At 40.6% G+C, this 24,126-nt stretch overlaps 2 protein-coding genes across 2 annotated transcripts; one reads left to right on the top strand and one right to left on the bottom strand.

Annotated features, from left to right (window-relative positions):
• Positions 1–627: 627 nt before the first annotated feature.
• LOC5516499 (fibroblast growth factor receptor 4) lies at positions 628–16,943 on the bottom strand. The gene is made up of 15 exons (XM_032386268.2): positions 16,656–16,943; positions 14,605–15,216; positions 13,872–14,213; positions 12,969–13,292; positions 12,097–12,438; positions 11,517–11,864; positions 10,479–10,739; positions 9,476–9,669; positions 8,604–8,916; positions 7,326–7,627; positions 6,756–6,949; positions 6,087–6,330; positions 4,929–5,083; positions 2,407–4,849; positions 628–1,437 (listed from the first exon to the last, which is right to left on the bottom strand). The coding sequence occupies exons 1-14, from the start codon at positions 16,720–16,722 to the stop codon at positions 4,540–4,542; spliced, it is 4,008 nt and encodes a 1,335-aa protein (XP_032242159.2). The 5' UTR covers positions 16,723–16,943; the 3' UTR covers positions 628–1,437; positions 2,407–4,539.
• Positions 16,944–20,454: 3,511 nt separating this feature from the next.
• On the top strand, positions 20,455–24,031 carry LOC116620688 (contactin-5). Its single transcript, XM_032386267.2, has 4 exons — positions 20,455–20,780; positions 21,400–22,005; positions 22,461–22,805; positions 23,264–24,031. Exons 1-4 carry the CDS (start codon positions 20,714–20,716, stop codon positions 23,350–23,352), a joined length of 1,107 nt encoding a protein of 368 aa, XP_032242158.1. The 5' UTR covers positions 20,455–20,713; the 3' UTR covers positions 23,353–24,031.
• The last annotated feature ends 95 nt before the right edge of the window (positions 24,032–24,126 follow it).

The raw sequence follows: 24,126 nt of genomic DNA on the forward strand, positions 1-24,126 counted from the left end.
AACAAGATTAAACATTATTTAGGGTTGATTATTAATTTTAGTTATTAAAATAACTTATTGATAAAAAATCAATTATGGATTAATAATTGACTTAAAAAATGATGCAACAGGAACTACAAAGTGCAGATTCTGAAATGGCCGAATTTGATTGACGATGGAAGTAAAGAGTAAAAATACCGGAAGTAATAAAATGTCGGTAGTCGGCAAATATTTTTTGTCGCTAGTCACTAAATTTTTTTCATGTTTTGTCGGTAGTCAGTTACTTTCATGTTCCCGTGAGATTGCGTCTGCCGCCCGCGGGATGCCAACATAAATCCCGCTATTTTGACCCGTCTCTCTCGGAGGTAATTCTAGACTTGTTTTCTTTATTCCTCTCTCCACGGTTCAGAACGCGTAAATTGCTTGACTATTAGCCTGTTAAAAAATGTTTATTATGGAGTACTATGCTAGAGGACAGCTTTCCTAACGGCGTTTCTGCATTCTTCGCTATTATTTTTTTTATTATTTTTCATAATTCATTATATATATTTTGAGGATATCGGGTATCAGTTCAACTGAAAAATCGAAGATATTCGCGGGTAAGGATGGAAGGGCGAGAAGTGGAGAAAGATGAAAATACGAATAAAAACCGTTTTTGAAAGTTTTAATATAAAAACAATTTCCCATAACTGGTCTCGTTGTGCATTTTGAAAAGGAATAATAACCTCTAAATAGCTAAAAAGAGTGGAATTCCGCAACAAATATTTGGTGAATGTTCTCGAGTCTTTGGTGATAGCTACAGGGCGTACGTCTTCCACGCAGAACGATACAAGCTGTTTGTAAGCAATACAGTTCCAATGAAGGTCATGTCTAGGCCATAGGAACCGGGTCTGGCGTCCTATTTAGGATGCGGAAGGTGCACAATGCCTTTTCCCGTTGCTTTTCCAGATCTCGCATGGCAGCTGAAGCTGCCCTGGATTCTGTTCCCGCGGGATAACTTCAGTACATAGACGTTTTTCTTCTGTATTTGTTTGCATTTTAGCGATGATTTTGGCCTGGATTTTTTGTCATCGCATACAAGCTTCTGGTTGTCCTTTTTCCAGATTATGCTCAAAGGTTTTCGTGCTCCTTTCACTTTACAAGTGATGCTTATTCTGTTTCCCCTCGCTTTGCTCTTGACCGTCACTTGAAGCCCACCGGGCATCTTCCTCTTGACCTTGATCTTGACACGCCTCTCCAGGGAGGTACCATTCTGATCATGCCCACTGCATACATACACTCCCCGGTCGCGGCTCTGGAGATTGATTAGTGTGAGGGTGGTATCGTTGGACCTCAAGGATCCATCCTTGGACCACGTCAAGTTAACGACTTGATCACTGGAGCACGCCAGATTTATGCTGGATCCAACGAGAAGAGTCCCAGGCTTCTCAGGGGTCACTCGGATCAAACTGGTTACGCCTGAAGGAAAAAGGTTGGTGCCAAATGTTTGGTAAATCAACAGATATAGTGTACGATATGTGAATGTGTGTGTGTGTGTGGGGGGGGGGGGGGGGGGGGCAGCATAAGAAAAAGCAAACCAACATAAGAGAAAATTAAGCTGCGGGGCTTTCCAATGAGGATCTATGCCAGTACAGGCTATTTTCAGCGGCCAATCAAAACAAAGTAGCCTTGGGCGCCAATAGGAGTCCTCTTTGATAACGTACAGATGCACCGCTATCAACCAGTCAGTGTGCTCAAACAGTGCTTAGCTTTGTAAGCCAATCAGAAGAGTAAGTACATAAGATACGTCGCTAATATCGATCTCTGAATAAGTGCACACAGATGTATACATCGTGTGGCGTGATCCAGGTGAATTGGCATAAAAGACCTAATTCAACTGCGGGAGACATTCTTCTTCCCCGCAATCCGTCATTTAAAATCCGCAGTCAATAATTGAAAACTTACGGGGCGCATCCGAACTACGGGATACTTTCTGGGGTCCGAACGATATGGAATGTGCTAGAAGGATAAGCTAGTTCAAGGGCTAGGCAAACGAAGTATGGCCTTAGAGAACAGGACGCCATAAATGTCACGAAAAAACACTGTAGTGTACAAACGGAGAATGCACTGCAACGAATTCGTTCTACGTCATTTTAGCCTAGAAACCAATAGATAGTGTTGCCATCCTTTTTTGAATAGTTCTTATGAACGTTTTAGTCATAAATTACTTAATTACGAAAAATAACTCTTCGCTAACTCTTCCTTACTCCAACCCTAGAACCGTAAATCAATAAGTCGATATTATATACCATTACTCCAGATATCGACCATAAAAAGTCGAAACTAAATCATCCGCGGCGATTATTATCATTAAAAATTATTGTGTACAGTTAATGGTGATTACTATCACTACAGAACAAACAAGTCAAATTCATGCATTCAGCGAACCTTTTCGTCTGGCGGCCTTGGTTTTCCTTCCAGGCTGGCGGCCTTTTGCGTCCATGTTCGCAATACAAGCCAAGACAATCAGTATGACCAACAGGAGCTTCGCCGCTTGTCTACCCATGTCTAGAAGCTGGAAAAGACTGAATCTAAGCTTTTTCACTGTTGAGGTTCTTGAGATAGAAGTTGTATCGACTGGGGCCTTGTGGTGTTGGCCGCAGACTAGTTTTATTAGCGAGTCGCCCAATCCTGATAAACCTGATTGGCTTATCACTTGGCCAATAGGTCACGGGCAATTAAAAGAATTGCTCGAGTTTCACATTTTTTGGCTCCTAGCCGGGTTTACTTATTGGGCGCCGTCTATGAGAGGTATTTCTTTTATATGTATGCCACATGTTTTTAAGTAATTTTCCACCATATGGTAAACTAAACAGTCAAGAAATTTTCTATGGGGCTCTTTGTGGTAACCTTGTTCCAATACTTTCTCATTCTGAAGACTAAGTTGTTTTACACTGGGGTATTTTCCCTTCAAGTAAAAACATGAAATCCATCAAGGCTCTTGTCCAAGACCCTAGGACGTCTCTCACTTATTTCCGAGCCAAGGTCCTCGTTAACCGAAGCTCTTGGATAATGCTATCAAGGCGCCGGAATCCTTATCAAGACTCTTCACCTGCTGAATGTGCGGTGCGGCCCATCTATAACACCATATCTCTGCACTAAAGCTCAATCTGACACTTGGCCGGAGTTTGGAATTAGTCTACCAGACTAAAAAAAAGATAGTGCTCGAAATAGAATGGAAAACCCGGGCACATTTGGGACATCCGTAAGTGGAACCACGAACCACGCCCAGGGAATGTCAATAAAATAAAAGGCTATAGATACGGTGTATAAAAAGACATTTTTTTATTACTTCTACTTATTCAGGTTGGAATAAACTATTAAAATGAAACTCTCATAAGGGAAACATGTCAGCTATTGCTACCAGCCTTTCCAAATAAAACCAGCAGTTTCTTGTAGCATTACACGGAATAGTGATAGCAAAAGTAGGCTTAAGATTAACGAGATTCGAGATTTCTTCAAATAACTTGTATTCTATACGGAATAAAAACAACAACAAAGGTGGTAGCGGCTGAACAGGACTCCTTAAAATCCATTCAGAACACTGCGCGGGAGACTAGTTGCGGGTCAAGCCCGGAGTTTGTTTTCTTATTGAAAACCTTAAAACGTGAAGTCGAGGAAAATCTGTACGAAATAGGTACGCCCAGCGTACAACTCGGGGAAATTCCCATTACATTCGGGTCATAATCAACCGAATAATATTATTAAGTGCAAATGAATCTATCGTAGGCATATATTATATAACTTTTAGCTCAATATTTAGAATAGTTTGCTGGACTATGAACAGTCTCTAGATATCTACAAATTTAGGCGGCTCCAAAAATAATTTAGTTCTGATACTGTAGAAACAGGCCACCATTCACATTGACCAACTGCTTTTGGTCAATAGTAGTAGGGTTGGTAGGTTGGTAGGTTGGTAGGCTTTGGGATTCGAATGGATGTTGAATTTGAACAACAAACAACTTCTCATTCAGGTTATGCCTCATCTTTGGCTAACTGCAAAAGTATTCTATACCCGTGGAGTTCTCGTTAGCCTGTACGCATATAATCGATACAAATACCGCTTTTTGGCTAGTTCTTCGTGTAACGAATCCATCATAGCATTGCTTGATTTCTCTTTCGAGATCAATAACAATTTTTGAAAATTGATCCCAGTGATTTTAGGTTAATTTATCATTTCCTATGTTATTTCAATCGAGCCAATAACGTAACAATATGTTTGTTGTCGTAATTAACAGAAAATACGTTACGAGTCCATCCCGAACGAGTATTGACTCAATTGTTTATGTACTTTTGCAATCGGCTCATCATGTTAGGGACCATTACATGTACATTTCTCCTTGACTTTTTCTCTATCAGGAACCTGTCCACATATCAGAGTGTGTCCATCCAGTTATAAAATGTAACCTTAGCTCTCTTGTCCCGGGTTACTCCACCGACTTCGGGTCTGAATTTCGCTTCGCAGGCGCTTCGGCAATGCCTCGAGTACACGGCAACGTTCCGAGGTTCTCCCGAGTGCTCTTACACCAGTGATTCCGTCTCGGTGGTTCGGCGCTTGCCCTTGCCCTTGCCTTTGCCGGCGTTCACATATTGGTGTTCTTCGGGTAACTCCACCAACAGTCTCTGCTCCTCTGGTCTCTTGCCCGACTTCTCCTCCAGGTCTATTCCGCTCTCATTGCTACTCTGGCTACCATTGCGGTAATCACCGGGTTTCACGGCTTCCTCGTACGAGGGAGGGATGCTCGGAAGCGGGGAGTTCATGATGTCGTCGTCTGGGAGAGGAGGGAGGGGGTCGTCCGGGGGAGGGAGGGGTGGCAGAGAGGTGTCGTACCTACAGGGGGTAGATTGAGTAAGTACAGACGGTAGGGTTACACGAATCCCAAAATACGAAAATCAACACTAGGAAGTACCTGAGCGATGATTCAGCACGCGCTGTTGGCAAGGCCTCCTCGTATCCGTCGGGCGTCTCTCGGGGTTTATTTGGAAGGTTTGCGTCACAGGGACTGAGATAGTAGTCCGTGGTTCCCGTGCTCTCGTCGATCAACAGCTGAATGTAAGGGTTGTCCTGGTGGAACATGTGTTGTACATCAGGCATTTTAAAAGACGTGGCCAGAGTAGTTAGGTTCATCAAGGGGGGTCTACTCCTTGTTCTAAAGGAACTTTGCAAGATATAATCATATCGGCTGAAGTTATTCCATTTTACTTCTTTGACCAGTGGGATTGCCTCTGGGCAACCCTCTGCTCTTAAGCTATCAACACCTTAGCAACAACCAATATCCTAGTAACGATCAATACCTTAGCAACGAGCAATACCTTAGCAACGAGCAATATCTTAGTAACGATCAATATCTTAGCAACAACCAATATCCTAGTTACGATCAATACCTTAGCAACGATCAACACCTTAGCAACGAGCAATATCTTAGTAACGATCAAAACCTTAGCAACGAGCAATATCTTAGTAACGATCAATACCTTAGCAACGAGCAATATCTTAGTAACGATCAATACCTTAGCAACGATCAATACCTTACCAACTACCAATATCTTAGCAACGATCAATACCTTAGCAACAACCAATATCCTAGTAACGATCAATACCTTAGCAACAACCAATATCCTAGCAACGATCAATACCTTAGCAACGATCAATACCTTAGAAACAATCAATATCCTAGTAACAATCAATACCTTAGCAACGAGCAATACCTTAGCAACGAGCAATATCTTAGTAGCGATCAAAACCTTAGCAACGAGCAATATCTTAGAAACGATCAATACCTTAGCAACGAGCAATACCTTAGCAACGATCAATATCTTAGCAACGATCAATACCTTACCAACTACCAATATCTTAGTAACGATCAATAGCTTACCAACAACCAATATCTTAGTAACGATCAATACCTTAGCAACAACCACTTCTTAGTAACGATCAATACCATAGCAACGAGCAACAACTTAGTAACAATCAATACCTTAGCAACGAGCAATACCTTAGCAACGAGCAATACCTAAGCAACGAGCAATACCTAAGCAACGAGCAATACCTTAGCAACGAGCAATACCTTAGCAACGTTCCTCTCGAGGACCTTGCCGAGTCGGTCTGCAAGCACATTAAAGTGAGGCCTCTGCTCAGGTAGCTGCATCCAGCAGTCGCGCATGATCGTGTAGATTTCTAGAGGGCAGTTCTGCGGCTGCGCCATCCGCTGACCCTCACTAAGGTAGTCCAGGAGCTGCTCGGTCGGGAGGCCTGGGTACGGCGTGCCGCCAAGTGTCATGATCTCCCAAAGCAGAATGCCGAATGACCAGCTAGAATGAGAAATGGGACCTGGTTAGTACGACCGCTTGGTGGTGAAGGATAGTTAAGTTAACATTAAGAAACCTGGTTAGTACGAACATTTGGTGGTAAAGGATATTTAAGTTAACATTAAGAAATCTGGTTAGTACGACCGCTTGGTGGTGAAGGATAGTTGAGTTAACATTAAGTAACTTGGTTAGTACGACCATCTGGTGGTGAATGATAGTTCAGCTAACATTAAGTAACCTGGATAGTACGACCATCTGGCGGTGAAGGATAGTTGAGTTAACACCAAGTTACCTGGTTATAATAGTTACTTGGTTTTGAAGGATAGAAACGTAAAGTGATCTACGTAAGGCAAACTCACAGTATATTTCTATATAGACAGATTAATGCATATAACGTCGCTTTTCTCCGTTTTAACACTAATACTAACACATCGCTCTTCTCTGTATAGACCCGGTCAAACAAGCTCTCTAGCGCCATCCACTTGACGGGCAGAAGGCCGCTCGTGTTTTTAACATAAAGGTCATCCTGGTAGATGTCACGTGCCAAACCAAAGTCGGACACTTTCATGACATAGTCCGGTCCGACTAGCACATTACGGGCCGCTAAGTCACGGTGAACGCACTGGAAAAGAATAAAAAAAGGAGAATTAGAGGTTTAGAAAGGAAACGCCTTTTAAGGAGGGGGTTACTGCATGTTTAGATCATACCGTAAGAGGATAGATAAGGCCTCGTTAAATGACACAGTTAACAATATAAACGCAGTTTTCTGTTGTTTTTCCCCGTTTTAGCAAACTAACTAGACTTTGCTAAGGAAACAGAAATAGCTTCACGGTCATTCAAGTTTAGAATGCTGTGTTCATGGAGGTTTATCCAGTTATTCCAGTACAGTTATTCCATGTTTTGATGTACGTTTCATGGGCGATACAGGGCGGTCTAGGAAGGCGGTGTTTTCTTTGCGCGAATACTGAAGATAGAGAAACAAACAATGCTTTTCTTACCTTCCTGGAGGCCAGGAACTCAACGCCCCTAGACACCTGGTACGAGGCCATGGTCAGGTCGACCAGTGTGTAGTTCTTCTCGGGGTCATTGGTAGTCTTTGTCCAGGTAGGTTGGTATACCTCTCGCCGTGCCCTAAGGAAGCTGAGTAGGTTGCCGTAGGGTGCAAACTCTATGATGACCATGAGTCTTCTGCCTCGCGTGCATGCGCCGAGCACATTCACGATGTTCTTGTGTTCACCCAGATGGATGAGAATCTTGAGCTCTGAGGCGAGGTCTTTGTAGTCGCTCTCGCTTGCACCCTCTGCAAAAGGAATGAGATTGTTAGCTTCAACTAAAATATACTTTTTCGGTAAGGTAGCTTCACAACTTAGGACACCATTTCTGTTTTAATGGAGTGCAAGAGTAGGCGCAAGAAAACGCAACTACTGTACTTGATTTTCTTGTGTTTGACCGATTCTCACTTGTGTTGCGCCTAAAACATAACATTCTCTCAGAATATTTGAACGAGGCGCACTTTGACGGATTCGCGCATTGTCAGATAGTCAGAGCAAAAGGCGACCAATAATAGACTCCGCTCATTTGATCAAAACGAAACATAATAAACTCGTGTATCAAGTAACATTTGGAAAGAGTACTTCTGAGAACTAGTGACATGTTCCGGTTACTTCTTTATTACTCAAATTCATAGCAATATTTGTTTATAAACAACTGCAATAAAACAGGATAACTACTCCTTTCCTCAATCGTCATTGCGATTGCCAAATTCAACTCAATTAGTCTAACTGAATCCGTTACTGTAATTCAACAAAGGTTGTGAAAACTCTGTTCAGAAGGCATTTTGTACACTCTGCCTTTGCCTAGTCTATAGTCTGGTACGGTACGCTAACTTAGCTTTGTGACTGTTCTACACAGCACTGTTTATTGTGTTCTGTTTTATCTTTAAGCATACTTGATTTGTTTATTTGCTAGAAAAGCTTGATAATACCGATTAGAACTCGAGAAATACCTTATTAAAAAGTGCACCAATCTCCTGAAAGTGCAAGACCCGGATTTCTTTTGTCCGTAAACCAGGGTTAATTTTGTATGAAATTCAGGCCACATAAAAGTGTCCGTTGTCCGTATAAACGGGTGTCCGTATAAAGCGGGTTAAATTATAAGAGAATATATGAGACTTTTGTCGGCCTAACACCTCGGCATTGTTGAATGAATATAAGTCATCTCTCAAAGCCCTTCCCATTTTTATCTGCCTTAGAATAATCTTTCAACTGTAAACCCACCTTTGAGACACTTGACAGCAACAGTCGTCTTCTTGGCCCATCGCAAGCTTGCGTACTCATTCTTATTCCTTCTCATGCTGGCCCGAAAACTGCCTCTTAAAGACCGCCTCATCTTGGAGCGTGTTTTCAATCCGTCTGCGCTCTTATCGCGTGGGTTAAAGTTGTCCATGCCTATGGCCTCAGCTCTTAGAACCTGGCCAAATGCACCTTGTCCAAGAACCTTTCCAAGAATAAGTCGCTCTTCTGGGAACTCCCAGTCGAGGTCGTAGGGGAGGTTATTGCATTGCTCAAGCAGGCTACGATCTGGGTCAATCTGTAGGAAAACATGGTAAATGTTACTTACACAATGTCCGACAGACCAGTGATATCAGACAGATCTGTGTTGGTTGACAGAGCAGTGCGTGTTGTGTGACAAAACAGAGCAGTGTGTGCTATGTGACAAACAGAGCAGTGTGTGTTGTCTGACATACAGACCAGTGTGTGCTATGACAGTCAGATCAGTCTGTATTGTGTGACAGAGCAGTGTGTGTTGTGTGACAGACAGACAGACAGACAGACCAGTGTGTGTTGTGACAGACAGACCAGTGTGTGTTGTGTGACAGACAGACAGACAGACAGACAGACAGACAGACAGACAGACAGACAGACAGACAGACAGACAGACAGACCAGTGTGTGTTGTGACAGACAGACCAGTGTATGTTGTGTATCAGACTGACCAGTGTATGTGTGACCAGTGTGTGTTGTGTGACAGACAGACCAGTCTGTATTGTGTGACAGAGCAGTGTGTGTTGTGTGACACATGTCACACAGGCTACCACGTTCTTTGCATAACAAAGGTAAAACATTGCATATTGACAAAATATTGTTCACCTTATAATCGGATTCTCCAGTTCTCAAGAAGTAAAACTCCTTGTATTCATCAATCTGCTTTTTCTGCTTCCGGTAGACCACAAAGCAGATGATGAGAATGACCAAGACAAATAGTGTACACCCTGTGATAATCCCAGCCAGCGCAGAATAAGACAATGCATCCTTCTGGGCCAAAATAATGGCATCATCTAATTCTGAAATTAAAAAAATATATAAAATATGAAATGGATAATATTCAATGAAGCAATATTCTCACTGTGGTGACAGAATTAAGTCACAAATTACTGTTATTAGATACACTGATAATGGGTGTGCTATTTGAGTCTATTCAGTCTAAAAAAAACTAAGCTGTTATCTTGTCATCACTAAAATTATCTCTTGAATGCAAATGTACCAAGGGCAGATAACAGAGGTGGGGCTCTTCTATTTGAGTATAAGTGTAAATGTTTATTTGTTGTAAAAACAACAAATAAAGTCTCAAACTTATGAAATAAATAATACTACTGCCTGTTTTTTTTTTTACCTGGTGATGCACACTCATCATTTTATCAATGATGCCAGGATGTCAAAATAGTTTAACTTAGTTCCCAATCCCAACCGATTGTCACTAGTTCTCTGTTAGAGTAAAATCTAGGATCTGCCCCAGGGGGACTCCCATAAAACAGATGTGGGTGATGGTTCATAAAAAAATACCCAAAGGGATAGGAAAATGGATGTGGTTAACAGCAATCTATATCTCTAAAGAATGGTACATTGGGTGTGCTTGAAGCAATTTTAACCCTGATGTAGTAAATGCCCAGGTCACTTGTGGTTTACTGTAACATAAGATTCAGGCATTTCATACCACCATGAGACACCCTAAGGAATAGCAAAATTAAATAAAAAAGGGACAACCCCTAATGGATAGGGAAATCACCTCCTATCTACTTTAATAGTCTCCACCCCACCAGCCACCCCAGGGATCTGGCCCATCTGTACCTACAATCCATTATGCCTTACACACCTTCTATGGTAAGGACCACTTTGTCTGTCATATAGTTGGCCGCGGTACAGGTGTAGTTGGTCAAGTCCTTGGTCATCACCTTAGGAATGACCAAAAGGGCACTTCCTAGACCAGTACTCAGTAACTTGTCACCAGACTTCTCATGTCGCATCCACTGAACTGTAGGTACAGGGTTCCCACTAGCCTGGCAACTTTGATTAAAGTTCGTATCAAGAGCAACAGAGAGCAACTTGGATTTTGGCTTTAGGATGCGTGCTCCCTCTAAAAAACAGCAGAATAGTTTATCTCATTAGTTGTGCAGAACAAATGTGCACATGAAAATAAAAATAAATTATAAAAAAATATATTATACTTGTCCAATACACTGACAAATTTATGCATGGCATTGTTTCCTTTGTTTTACCCCCATTGTTATACCTCGTTCTTTATACGCTCCAGTGGAAAAATAAATTATTAAAAAATATATTATACTTGTCCAATACACTGACAAATTTATGCATGGCATTGTTCCCTTTGTTTTACCTCGTTCTTTAAACGCTCCAGTGAAAAAATAAATTATTAAAAAATATATTATACTTGTCCAATACATTGAAAAATTTATGCATGTCATTGTTCCCTTTGTTTTACCCCCATTGTTTTACCTCGTTCTTTATACGCTCCAGTGGAAAAATAAATTATTAAAAAATATATTATACTTGTCCAATACACTTACAAATTTATGCATGGCATTGTTCCCTTTGTTTTACCTCGTTCTTTATACGCTCCAGTGGCCTCGATGGTTTCATATGCTGGTGCCATGCATCAATTAGTCAGGGTATTGGACAACCCTCTCAAGCAAGATTTCATCTCTTTAATGGTGGTTTGTTTAGTAACTTAGTAAAGCACTTATCTGTAAAACACCATTCCCAGCTTTGAAGTGTTTTCATGGGTGCATTCGAAAGCATGATGAATTTATTGGACAGTTTTTTCAACAATAATGTAGATACAGAACTCCCAGTGGTGGACACAACATAACTAAGTACAGTACATATAACACACCTTCCACATTCAGAGACGCAATTCTTTGGTCTTCCCCGAGTTCATTTGTTGCTATACACTTGTATTTCCCCGAGTGTAGCTCATGACGAGGCTGGCAAATTACCAAAGGACTGCCGATACTGTCAAGGTAAAAGTAATAACCACTTCTACTTTGCGTGCAGCCATTGGATCGCACCAGATCTGGAATTTGGGATAACCTTCTCCATTCGGTCTCTCCAGGACTGTGTTTGTACCAACTGACAGTTGGCTTAGGGTAGCCGGAGACTTTGCAATTGACCTCAACAATGTCAGTCTTTTCTTTTTTAACTGTTTGATCAGGCATCTCAGAGATAATAGGAGGTGTTACAGCTGTGAATTGAGCATGTTAGTTGTTAATTCAAGGGTTTTAAATTAGCTGGTAAAAAAAGTTCTTGAATAAGATGAAAAATAACAAGCTCATGTAAAACAAAAATAAAAATAAAACAAATAATTTAAAATGTTCACAATCATGTATTAAATTACACCATCATGTTTTGAATGCTACACCCTATTTGAAAAAAATATGACAACTTCTTTCTGTAAAAATATACAAGCCTCTTACCTAAAACCTCAACTTTTATGCTGTCATTAACAATCCTATTGAGTTGAGGCCTCAAGGCCAGGGCATCACAAGAATAAACGCCACTGTCATTCACTGTTGTATTCACCATGGTAAACTTAATCTCTGTGTTCTTGGTATCTGGCAGGCTGGTTCTATTGATTGTGATGCGTGGATCGGTAACAGGGTCCATCAGGACTTTATCCCGTAACCATCGGATACCACCCAATACGGCGACCTGGGTTAGGGCCACGCAGCGGATAACAAGTGGCTTGTTCTCGTCAATTGTGATCACTTTGGAACCTGCCGGTCGCTTGATACTCACTAGATTTTCCCCGGGATCCTCTGAAATAGGTACCACAGCTTATTGACTTTATTTAATATGGATTCAAATATTTGGACTCAAATAAGTTTTAAGTCAATTGAGTTTTAGAAAATGAAACAAAAAACTTGAATGTTTGCTGTTGTTGTATAAGATTTATAGCACATGGGATTGGCAGCAAAAGTTGTAGTTGTTCAGTCAGTTACAAAGGCAATCTAAGATCTTGATTATATGTATGTTTGACTAAAAAGGAACTTATTAAAAATTCAAAACTACAGTAGTCCAAAACATGTGCCTTGATAAAATGGTAAAGTAGAAAACTACAGAAAAGCTATAGGAAGACTAAGGTGCCTTCATAGATGTGGCAGAATCTGACTCAGAAATGTCTTTGATAACTAAGATATTAATTCAAAATCGGAAAAAATTAAAAGGGCATTGTTGCCTTTTGTTCTGTGGCGCTCTCTCCTTCACAGATGATAGACATATAGCACATTACACATAAACAAAAGGCAGAGATAACTTTGTACATTCATGCTGTTAAGGATAACATTACCTATTCTTTCAAACTTTAACGTTGTGTTAGTTGAGCCAAATTTGTTGGTAGCAGTGCACCTGAAGAATGAAGCCCCTTGCTTGGGGGGAATAGTGACTGAACTAAAGTTGGTAGGGACTGGGGGGGCAGGGGTGGTAGGGAAAATCACTGGAAGCCACGCCCAAGGGTTAGGTTGGCAGTCAGAAGAGCATATGAGAGGCTTGTTCTGGTATTCCCATTTGAACTTTCCAAGTGGATTGGATCTGCTGGTTTCGCAATTGACATGTCCTTCTGTATTCTTGGACTGCAGAAATACGTCCAGTCTTTTCTCCAGTATAGGCTTGACTGGAATCAATAAAGCAGTGATCAATTACAAACAAGACATACAACAAGCTTGTGAAACACGTGCCCTGACTGCTCAGCTGGCCTTGTATTTGGCTTGATTCAAGCGGGCTACTCATTAGACTACACATACAAACCACTGTTTATTTATTACGGCATGTACTATTCATGACAAGGCCTGTTGTACTAAGTGCTCCTTGCTTTCATATTCAATAGCAGTTGGTTGAATTGTATACCCTAAGAGATGGCAAAATCAGAAAAAAGATGTGAAACATCCCCCTAAGGGATGGCAGTTGGCCAGAATGTAAACCCTAAAGGATGTTACGATCACCCCCGTCTACTTTTTTTGGGGTTCACAGTCATACACAATCTTTGCCCAACAATGTTGTGCTCATTTTTGTTCATGACATTTTCTTTCTCCTAAAGCATATTGTAAAATCCCAAGTTCTTCCTCAATACCACCACATAAATGAAATAAGAGTTCCACATTTGATAATCAAAACTCTGGGATTTTAATGGGCATAAATCATTTGTACAGTAAATTGGACAGAATTCTAGATAATGTTAGTCCAGTCATCTTACCTTCAACATTCAGAGTTATGTCTGCCTTAGCAACACCCAAGCTATTTGCAGCAGAACAGGTGTAAATGCCATGATCATCAGGGTACCTAGCACCCTTAATAGTGAGGTGACTAATGTACTCCGTGCTGAGCTTTCTCTTTGTCTTAAGTATGTACTTTTTGGTTTCACAGGGTTGCCCAGCGATGCAACCACCAAAAGTAATCTCTGTGCCGTCCTTTGACCATGTGTTCTTGGGCTGGGGATAGCCTTGAAAGGAACAGAAGATCTCTACGTCGGAAGGTTCCTGCATTGTCACAGGACCAGTTGTTGAGCTGTGTGAAGTGATCACTGGTTTCTCATTTTCTGGTAGAAAGGAAATAATCTTATTACAAAAGTCCTTTTTTAGATAAACATGATCTTTACGGAGAGTAAGAGTAAGAGAGAGAGAGAGAGAGAGAGAGAGAGAGAGAGAGAGAGTAAGAGAGAAAGGGAGTAAGAGAGAGAGAGAGAGAGTAAGAGAGAGAGAGAGAGAGAGTAGTTATACAGTAATTACAAATGGACCAATTCCTCATTAGGGGGAGATATGTCCACCTGTCCCTTCCCCCAATGCCCCTGTCTATCCCACACAAAAAAAAAACCTTGCACTTCAGGTTCTTAGGCAGGCATTTGTAAGGGAACCACAACGTATAACTTTTGCTATCTCATAAAATATCCAATACATAATATCTCCTCAATCTAGAGCAACTAGACATACTATACACTATAAGAGAAGCCAGTTTGTAGTGTTCTTGGCCGTTATAGGTCAGGATACATTTGTAGGTCGCTGTGTCACTTGGTTGTGCATTCCTTATCATTAGAATCAACCTCTGCTGATTTTTACTTGTGTCTTTGATCAACACCGTCTGGCTTGACGGCACATCAGATTCAGAGCCTGTCTTTGGCCGCTTAGTCCATTTCAGTGTGGTGTGAGTTGCTGACGAACAGGTGAAATTGAAGCTATCTCCCTGAGATAGCTGTACTGCATATAGTGGATCTACCGTTACATCTGGAATAACATTGGGTCTTCCAAACACTTTGCATGCATTTGGATCTGTAAATATTGTTTCCCCATCCAGGTTTGTTGCTTTACATTGATACTGCCCTGCATCTTGATAGGCAAAGTTTAAAATAGTGTAAACGTCATCAGTCTTTATCACTTTGCCTGGTTGCAAGGGTTTCTCATTATAGCCTCCCATAAACTTTTGACGGTACAGCAGCGTGGTAGTTGCATTTTCGTCATTAGTGGTACAGTTTATGGGAAAATTTGAGTAGAATCCAACAGTATAGAACATCCGCGGGGGTGAAAGGAACTTGAATTCACAGTTCCCTGAGGAAAGAAAAGAAAGGAAAGGGTCATTGATACAACAACAACATAGAAATATAGCTATGTAAGAAAAGAAAAAACAAGGGTCAATTCTTTTTTCTAAGCAACCTTGAAAAAGAGTCATTTTTTTAATTATTATTTATAACCTATCAACAAACATGATGGAACATACCGTATTCCCCCAGTATTTTTCTTCACAAATACCTAAAAATCTTAAAAATTAAGGTTGGGTTGGCCCTGATACATTTGACTGGTCAAGCAAATCAAAATAACAGCAAAACAATGGCAACTTATAATGCAATAAAATGCTTTAATAATAAAAACATGAAAACAAAACTCTTTTCTGTTGAGTTTCTAATTACTTGCACAATGTGTCCTCTTACAAAAACGTATCACCTCTTACAAAAATGTATCAAATAAATTCTATTCAAGGGTGCTTAACAGCAGAATGCATACTTTAAGTGAGCATTCTTCATTAGATTATTACTGTTTTGACTTTGCGACTTTACTTACTGTCAAGAAATAAGAAAACACAAATATTTAGGAATGTTCATCGGATGTTAGGTCTTCTTGTATGCTATCAGCAAGTATTTCCCAGACGCAAGAATAGAATTGTTTAGATTTGGAGCAAATATCAGATTCTGATAAACTTTTTGCAGGCCCCTAGCGAGTCATGGGCAGATAACTAGCGTGAACTAAACGATTATGACACGACAAGGTCGTGTTCCCTATGAACATGTAATACAGTCTATAACAACTCGCTATGATCAAAATTGAGGGAGATCTTCTTCATATGGCTATTGAAACACCTAGATTGCCACATTCATAGGCAGAGCACAATTTGATACGATTTCATTGAATTTCTATGGAGCAAGTAAAAGGTCATAAGTTATTTTCAATTAAGCTTAATAAAAAAGAACAAGAGTAATGACTGAATAAAAGCTAAACATCCAAATCATTTGAATGTTAAGTTGATAAATTAATACGAATAGCAATAAATCCTGAGGCAGCTAAAACAATGCAATAATGGGCTATAGATTGATTTTCAAAAGATGTGTGAATCTGAAAGGAGTTTGAAGTCGAGATTAACAGACGAGATACAGACACATGTAATTCATGTTAGCCATTTTTCCCGCCATTAATTATCCCTTTAAGTAGACACAACAGTCATTTTAACGATAAATCGTAGCCGTAAGCCGTAGTATTCAAAACGTTAAAGGCCAAAGCTCCATTTAAAATATGTAGTTCTAGAAGCACGAGATTGTATGAACGGACAAGTTATCAATGTACCGATATCGAAAGTTCATTCATGTGTGTGATTGTACAGACCAAACATTATAACTCCATTTCCCCCGTATCCCGTAATTACGGTAGCAACAAGATATCAAGGAACTCCCTCCATGTGTAGTCTTAAAGATCTTATTCATGGGTGCTTACATTACCTGGTGAAAGACAGACGATAGTTACTACAAAAGCGCCAAGCAAGCAGCCCCGGGAAAGGCACGCCATTCTATTTCAAAACATCAAACCGAAGAAAGCGATGCAAGCCGTCACAATAAAGCACACGCTAGATCTAGGTCAATGGCAACCTAATTCAGGCCTCCACTATGTCTTGTAGTTTGTAACAAAACGTGTTTTTGCATGAAAGCTTCTTACAAAATACAGGAAATATTCGTCGTAAGTTGCTCTATCACTGATAGATCCCATACCAAAGGTGTGGTATAAACTCGGATTCGATCACCCAATCACATGGCGCTTTCACCCTCGTAGTGACGTCATCGTCATTTGAAAGAAATCCACTTCCGGAAGACCCGGAAACTTCCGGAAACATTGACACGGCATTGCAGTAGTTTGACTAATATGTACTGTACGCGTCAATACTGTAACCTGAGATAAACTGCGGCACATCTAGCGCAGGACTGGGAGGCGTAAGATAACATCGGCATTTCTTAACCATTTCTCAGCAATTTCCTAAAGCAAATGAAAATATCGTTGGCGATATGATTTGTGTTCCCGTTGCGTGAAAGTGAAAAACGAGTGAAATGTAAAATAAGTAACCATGGGAAAATGTGCCCTACAGAAATATTTTTTTTCGTGCATATATTGTTATGTTTAAAAGTAATTCTCTATGAAAAATCAAAAGTGCCATTGAATGAAGTGTTTTAAGAAGAAATGTCAGTATATCTGAGTCATAGTGTTTTGTCTTTGTGTTGAAATTTATTGTAAAATATTGTAAGATAGGAAATAAGACTAGAAGCCGCCGGTGGCCGTGTGGTGCGCTGGAACTCAAAACAGAAAACCGCACCTGTGTGACTCACTTCGTTATTTGACGTCTTTGACATTTATAAGCATTAACAAGACGATTTGGATAGAAATGCTGAAACCCAAAGCTATCGACCCCATAAAGAAAACAAGTCTTATTATAAAGGAAACATAGAAAATAACCAGATTGGCATCAATGAAACATTGCAGAAAATCTTGAAACGTCAACGAACCATTACGGTTATGCTCTCAGCTACGCACCATTTTAGCTCTACATACATATTGACACAGCTCGCTCTAAAAGGCTACAATAGGGCAAATCTAAATGCACATACATATGGGAATGAACTGAAGTTTATTATTTCATGCTCATTTGCATGTATTTGCATAAACGGCCCATGAAAAGTGCAGCGCTCGCCCAGGCCTTTTGGAAACCGCCTTTTGTTTCATGCCAATAAGTGAACATACGTGAACAGAAGTTCCATGCCATTTAGTGCACAGAAGGTCAATGACCTCTTGGACACTAGATTCTAGGCACCTCGTATACATGTGAAAAGGAGAAAGTACTCGTTCGTGTCGTTTTCATCTCATACCGTTTAACAACACCCCCCCCCCCCCCCCCTCTACCCAATTCAAGGTGCTTTCCTAGGTCTTTTATGGTCGGTTTAGTGATTTTTGTATATACCATGCTATGGCAAGTCTATCCCGGAATGTCTGACTGCGTCATGAAGATAATATCCAGTCTACCCTCCCGCCACTTCCAACCCCTACGAAGCCCTTGTTTTCCTTGGAGTGAGAAGTCGCGTTATACACAAACACTTAACCCCCTCCCCCACGAGGAGACATATGTTTTCCTTGGCTACCTCGAGCACTTAACCCCCTCCCCCACGAGGAGACATATGTTTTCCTTGGCTACCTCGAGCACTTAACCCCTCCCCCACGGGATTATGTTTTCCTTGGCGTGGGGAGACGCGACCCTTGGGGTAGAGACTTCGCCCAGAGATGGGGTATGTGTTCCGCAATGATGTATCCCGAATTCGTCGACTCTACGAACATTTGGTATGTGCTTCAGCACATTACGGCAATATATTAAAGACAGGGATTCTGGAATTACGTGCTTGTGCGGAAGCGCGTAATTTGGCTTTCTCCGCGTAATCCGCGTAATCCACAAATTTCTGCGTAATCCCGCGTAATTTGGCTAAATTTTGAAAGACAAAACATTTAAGTGCACAGCTGATGTGTTCTTTTATGTTTCTTACCTCTATTTCTCGTAAAAAAAAGATATTCTTTGTAAGAGTGCGATATTTCGAACTGAATTTCGAAAACAAATAAAATGACTAGGCATTCTTTGCTAAATCGCGAAGGCCTAGTACTAATAATAAAATATCTTTTGTAATTGGCTGGTGGCTAGGAGCCATTGAAAACACGCCTAAGATATTTTCGCGCAAAAAATAAACCTTTTCAAGTTATTTCGTGCTTTCCTTCAATACAAAATGTAGTTTGGGCGTAACTGTTGATATTCCGTGTAATTTAGCGCGTAATTCAGTAAAGAATCCCGCAAAATTTTGATTTCTAAAGAAAAATGTATTGCAAAATCCCGCGTAATTTAGCGCGTAAATGATTGATTTTCCGCTTAATTTAGCGCGTAATTTAGCAAAGCATCCCGTGTAATTTTGAGTTTTTCTCCGCGTAATTCCAGAAGCCCTGTAAAGGTGATTACGGCACTATTGAAATTAAAATGATTAAAAATGATCAAGGCGCTGTTAAAGTGATTAAAATGATTACGGCACTAAAATGGCACTGAAATAATTTATTATTATCGTCATTGCTCTCATGAAATGACAGAAAACCAAGAAGAGGAAAACGGAATGGCGGACAACAAACAATACAACGGAGAAGTACGACACAACACGTAACAGTCTGATCCCATGCGGCGTACGTGATACTGGGCCGCGCTCAAGTATTAGAGGTTTCCTTGATATCTAAGAAGGGTTTACAAGTACAAAATCGCCCCTTGCGGTATCATTTTTCGATATTTCGTTGTCTACTTAGGAGCCTCTTACGAAAACCTTGAAGAATGTCAATCACCCACTCCTATGTTATTGTTTATCATTAAAAATACAGCGGTTTATTCCGAGGAAACTTCAAAATAATAACTTACGATTGAAGTCTGACAGGTTATTGACGAAATTTTATTGAAATATCTTTCTTACTTGCTTTAATTAGCCGATGGAAAAGGATGCTTTGTGTGTCTTGCCATTGAGAGGGGGAGCATAAAAGTTGATTCCTGGGCTTTTTGTCAAGTTGTGACGCCGGCGGCGACATCGTCTCCGACGTTCATCAAATTTAAATTGCTCGGAGTAAGCCGACTCGTATTATGTAATTTTCAACTCATGCGCGCTTATCGTTTTTTATTTTTATTTTTATTATTTTATTATACTGTACACATAGGGTATATATACGTCGTACTGATGCGGCGTTGAGAACTGCTGGGATCGTCACCTCCTTCTGTAGGCGAGCTTGCGCTCGCAAGTGCTTTATCGACATTCCAATAATAATTCGATAATAATCTGAACGCACCGATCCCATTCTAACAACACGATCTTTTTCAGATTCCGTACAGATAGAAAGCATTCGTGGAATATCCAACTACACCAGAAGGAAGTTGAGAAAATCCACACTTGATTGAAAATATAGCAGAAATCTTCCAGTTTTTGAGCCTTATCAAATCGCCCCTTCTCCTAGGGTCGTGTCAGGCCTTAGAAGGGCACAATCAGTAAAGTATTGTAGGAAAGACTATTCTAGGGAGCCCATTTACCAACTAGAATTTTTTGCTATGGGAGGAATTTAAAAGAGAGTTCCATGGGGAACAAGAAAATATTTTGTTTTGAGTCACGATAAAATAATTACATTGATATTGGTAATGGACTTCTGATAGCTCACCGGGAGCCGATATCCACTTCATAAATATATACTACCCTATCGCGATGCGGGATATCTGTGTGCGTTACGTGTTCACCCTTATCCCCTCCTAAAATATACTGCAGTTTCAGGTTCCCAAACATAATTTCTAGTTCATCGTTCTTTGACCCTTTCTGACGTATATCGTTTGTAAAGGCTACTAAAACTGATATTCACAAGCTTTCAAAATAATTTGTTGCTTGAGTCCTACTAAGTTTTCAACTCCCCCAAAGGCTATTGAGAAGGAATAATTTCGGAGAGTTTTCGAGTGACGACTATGGCATTATCTCGAGGTCTGGTAGTGTTTGTTGTGGCTGTTCTCGGTCTTATGTTTTGTATCCCAGGTAAGTGAAAATATATATTTACTAACAGATTTATAATGCAGACATAATTAATTGATAGCGGTATCTATCTGTTTTAAACCAGGCAATTGGCACTCATTAAATCAAGGCAGAACGCTTATCTGTTATCTACGCCATCTGTAAACAACGCAGCATTCTACTCGTGTCGTTTTACAGCTTCGGGCTTCCTTCGTTATTCAAAGCCTCCAGTTCAATAGTTTTGAGCGTTTTTTTTTTTTTTTTTTGCATTTCAAAAGAATTGTTCTAATGGAGAAAGCTTTGTCGATTTTTCTCTCATGATTCAAGCGCACGCAACACTGGCTCTGTGTTCTATCAAATTCTTGATGTTTCAAATTTCAAGATAGCAATAAATTGCTGAAGGGGATGACCTCCTCTTCGTTTTTTAAAGAGGTCGCTATGTACTTCATATATTTCTCAAGACAGCAACCTTTCTATGGCTTTTTTTGGTTGTTCACCAAATCACAAGCTATTTTCCATATATACTAGCATACTGTTCATTTACGTTTGGCGCTTTTGTGAAAATGCTGAGAGAAAAACGCCTGCCTCCTTAGAATGATTTGCTCTTTTGTCTTATTGTTAATGGACTCCTTTTATACTCTAGGGGCATGTGCCAAATTCAAGTTTCTTGTGAAACACAAGGGGTTTTACTCGGCAGCCTTTGGAAGAAACTACAAAATACCTTGTGGAACCACTGACGATCGAGCTGACATTAGACTGTATTACAAAGTAAATCCTGTAAAACGGCAGTGGACTGAAAAATCACCTACACCCAAGAAGTTACTAAAGGCTGGGGCTGACTATACAATTGTCTCATTTTCTATGAAGGACTTCGGTCTGTATCAATGTCGAGCAACAAATGTCAAGGGGCAAGAGATTCAAAGTCGCGAATTCTTCCTAATAGGGTATGTTGCAGCCATACCTGATGTTAAAATCAAGCCAAGACATGCCGTTGCATTATCCATCGGAGAGAGTACGAACTACACGTGTACTTCTGCCCAAAACGCAAACCTCAAATGGGTGAGGCACTCTGTTTCTGGCATTGATGCTGAAATACCCTCCAATCAGATTACCACTGTGAACAATAAAAAGAAAAAGAGTGTAATTTTGATGATCAAGAATGCCAACCTCAGTGATTCTGGATTTTACAAGTGTTTACTAACGTTTAATGGCCAGAATAACTACAAGCTGGTCTCAGTTAAAGTCTATGGTAAGGAGTGCACGGACAGATAGACAGACGGACTGACAGCCGGACGTACGGCAGGGGGACGGAAGGGAGACAGTGACAGATAGACGGACAAACGGAGGGAGGACGGACAGTGAGCCAGTTAGAAAGACAGACAGACAGAAGGATGCAGTGCCGTGGCAGGCCTCGAAATATTGGGGGGGGGCACAAGAAACACAGCCACAGCCATGCACCTACTGATTATTTTCCATATCAACACCTGCTACGGCCCTATGATGGAATAACTGACCGACAGATGTACAAACGGACAGTCATTTAGACCGTACTACAGAAAGACAGACGGATGGACAAACATATGAACGGACGGAATGACGGACGGTCAGTGAGACAAAAACTAAAGAGACCCAATTCTACAAACAATATCTGTATTAAAAAAAATCTTCAAAGAATTGAGTTGTTTATTGATGTCTTTGTTACAGACAGCAATATACCAACAATTACTGCCAGCTCTGGTCATGTGACAGCCCGAACGAGCTCCAAAAAGAAGCTCTTTTGCAAGGCACAGGCCTACCCTGACATCCAGGACTTCAAATGGTACAAGAATGGAATAGAGATTACCATACCTTATTGCCGTGTCAGTCCATTTATCCCAGGGAAGTGCAAGAGCGCCAAGTACATCATGTCCATCCAAAAGGCTGTGGTAACAAAGAGCAAGGCACAGCTGGTAATACGAGGAGTGGAGGGAGCAGATGCTGGGGAATACAAATGCGTCGCTATTAACAGCCAGGGGCAAGGCTCCGCTACCATCAGTCTGCATGTCAAAGGTTACCTTTATTTACTTCTAGGAAGCTAAAACAATCAGGCAATATTTCAATCGCACATGGCCATATTCTGAGGGGGGGGAGGCACAGTCATGGGCATTATATGGAATATTGGATAGTATTTGACAAACTTCAAGAAAAGAAATGACCTACTTTTCGTCGGCCAAGGGGAAAGGGTGCGCGCGCATCCTCCGCTAAAGCGCAGCACGTAATTATCGGTCACACACAAGCGTTAGCACAAGAAAACCAAGCGTTTGCCTTCTCTTGTGCTTGCTCTTGCCTTTTGTGGGAATCAACCTTTTGGAGTGAGTCATGGTATTTTCCGCATGAGGGAATGAGGATTCACATGTTTGAAATTCTGTACCTGGTGTGCTTTCAATCCAAATCCAAATCTTCTTACAGTTTTTCTGACGCTTGAAAATTGACTCAATGTAAACATTTTCAAATATTTTCATTTTTAGAGAAGAGAAGTTCCAAGAAAAATGACGGTCCCAAGAAAAAGCGCAATTCCAAGAAAACAGGTGGTTCCGCTAAACGTTCAACTGGCTAATGACCATAAATGGAAGAAGCGAGGAGCATCCCGCCGAATATTGCTGTCATGAATGCGTGCATGTGTCAATCAATCAATTATTATTAATCAATCAATCATGTATCAATCAATCAATTATTATTAATCAATCAATCATGTGTCAATCAATCAATTATTATTAATCAATCAATCATGCATCAATCGATCAATTATTGTAGCGTATAACGGAAGGCTACGTTAGCAAGGTTTTTATTTCTATAGGCTCAGACCAAAATATGTATCTCTAATGACCATATACGAAAGAAGCGAGGAACATCCCGCCGATATTGCCGTCATACATGCGTGCATGTGTCAGTCAATCAATTATTGTAGCGTATAACGTTACCAAGGTTTTTATTTCTCTAGGCTGCTCAGACCAAAATATGTATCACCAAAGCTTGTTTATTTCTATACCCCCCTCCCTTCCCCCCGAGGACAAACATATTCTAAATAATTTATATCTACAGCGAAAGCTTGCAACTATTGATTTGAGAAGCTCCATATCCCCAGGACTCATGGCGTCGTGGATACAACGCAAAAATGCCCTCTGGTGTCAGAGAGAGCCTTAGACAGAGAAACAAAAACCTATAGTACTATAAAAAGATGAGTTCCCTCAAGATTAAATTTGTAACTGAAATAAAATAGACCAGTATTAATCAGATTCTTCTCCTTTTCTTTTACTTCCTAAGCCGATTGTTCAGGGATAGATTAATGGGATTACATTGTGCGTAGAGTGGTTTGATCCATGCGCGAAAA

This window comes from Nematostella vectensis, chromosome 10 (assembly GCF_932526225.1).
Source record: "Nematostella vectensis chromosome 10, jaNemVect1.1, whole genome shotgun sequence".
In the NCBI taxonomy this organism is placed as follows: domain Eukaryota; kingdom Metazoa; phylum Cnidaria; class Anthozoa; order Actiniaria; family Edwardsiidae; genus Nematostella; species Nematostella vectensis.

Excerpts from the sequence above, each read along its gene's own strand:
- LOC5516499 (XM_032386268.2), bottom strand. The coding sequence starts at position 16,722 with ATGGCGTGCCTTTCCCGGGGCTGCTTGCTTGGCGCTTTTGTAGTAACT. Across the intron at positions 14,214-14,604 it reads GGCTTCTCTTATAGTGTATA|AAAATGAGAAACCAGTGATC; the intron begins GTATGTCTAGTT and ends CCTTTCTACCAG. Across the intron at positions 5,084-6,086 it reads TCGAGAGGAACGTTGCTAAG|GACAACCCTTACATTCAGCT; the intron begins GTATTGCTCGTT and ends ATGTTCCACCAG.
- LOC116620688 (XM_032386267.2), top strand. The coding sequence starts at position 20,714 with ATGGCATTATCTCGAGGTCTGGTAGTGTTTGTTGTGGCTGTTCTCGGT. Across the intron at positions 20,781-21,399 it reads TCTTATGTTTTGTATCCCAG|GGGCATGTGCCAAATTCAAG; the intron begins GTAAGTGAAAAT and ends TTTATACTCTAG. Across the intron at positions 22,806-23,263 it reads CATCAGTCTGCATGTCAAAG|AGAAGAGAAGTTCCAAGAAA; the intron begins GTTACCTTTATT and ends TTTCATTTTTAG.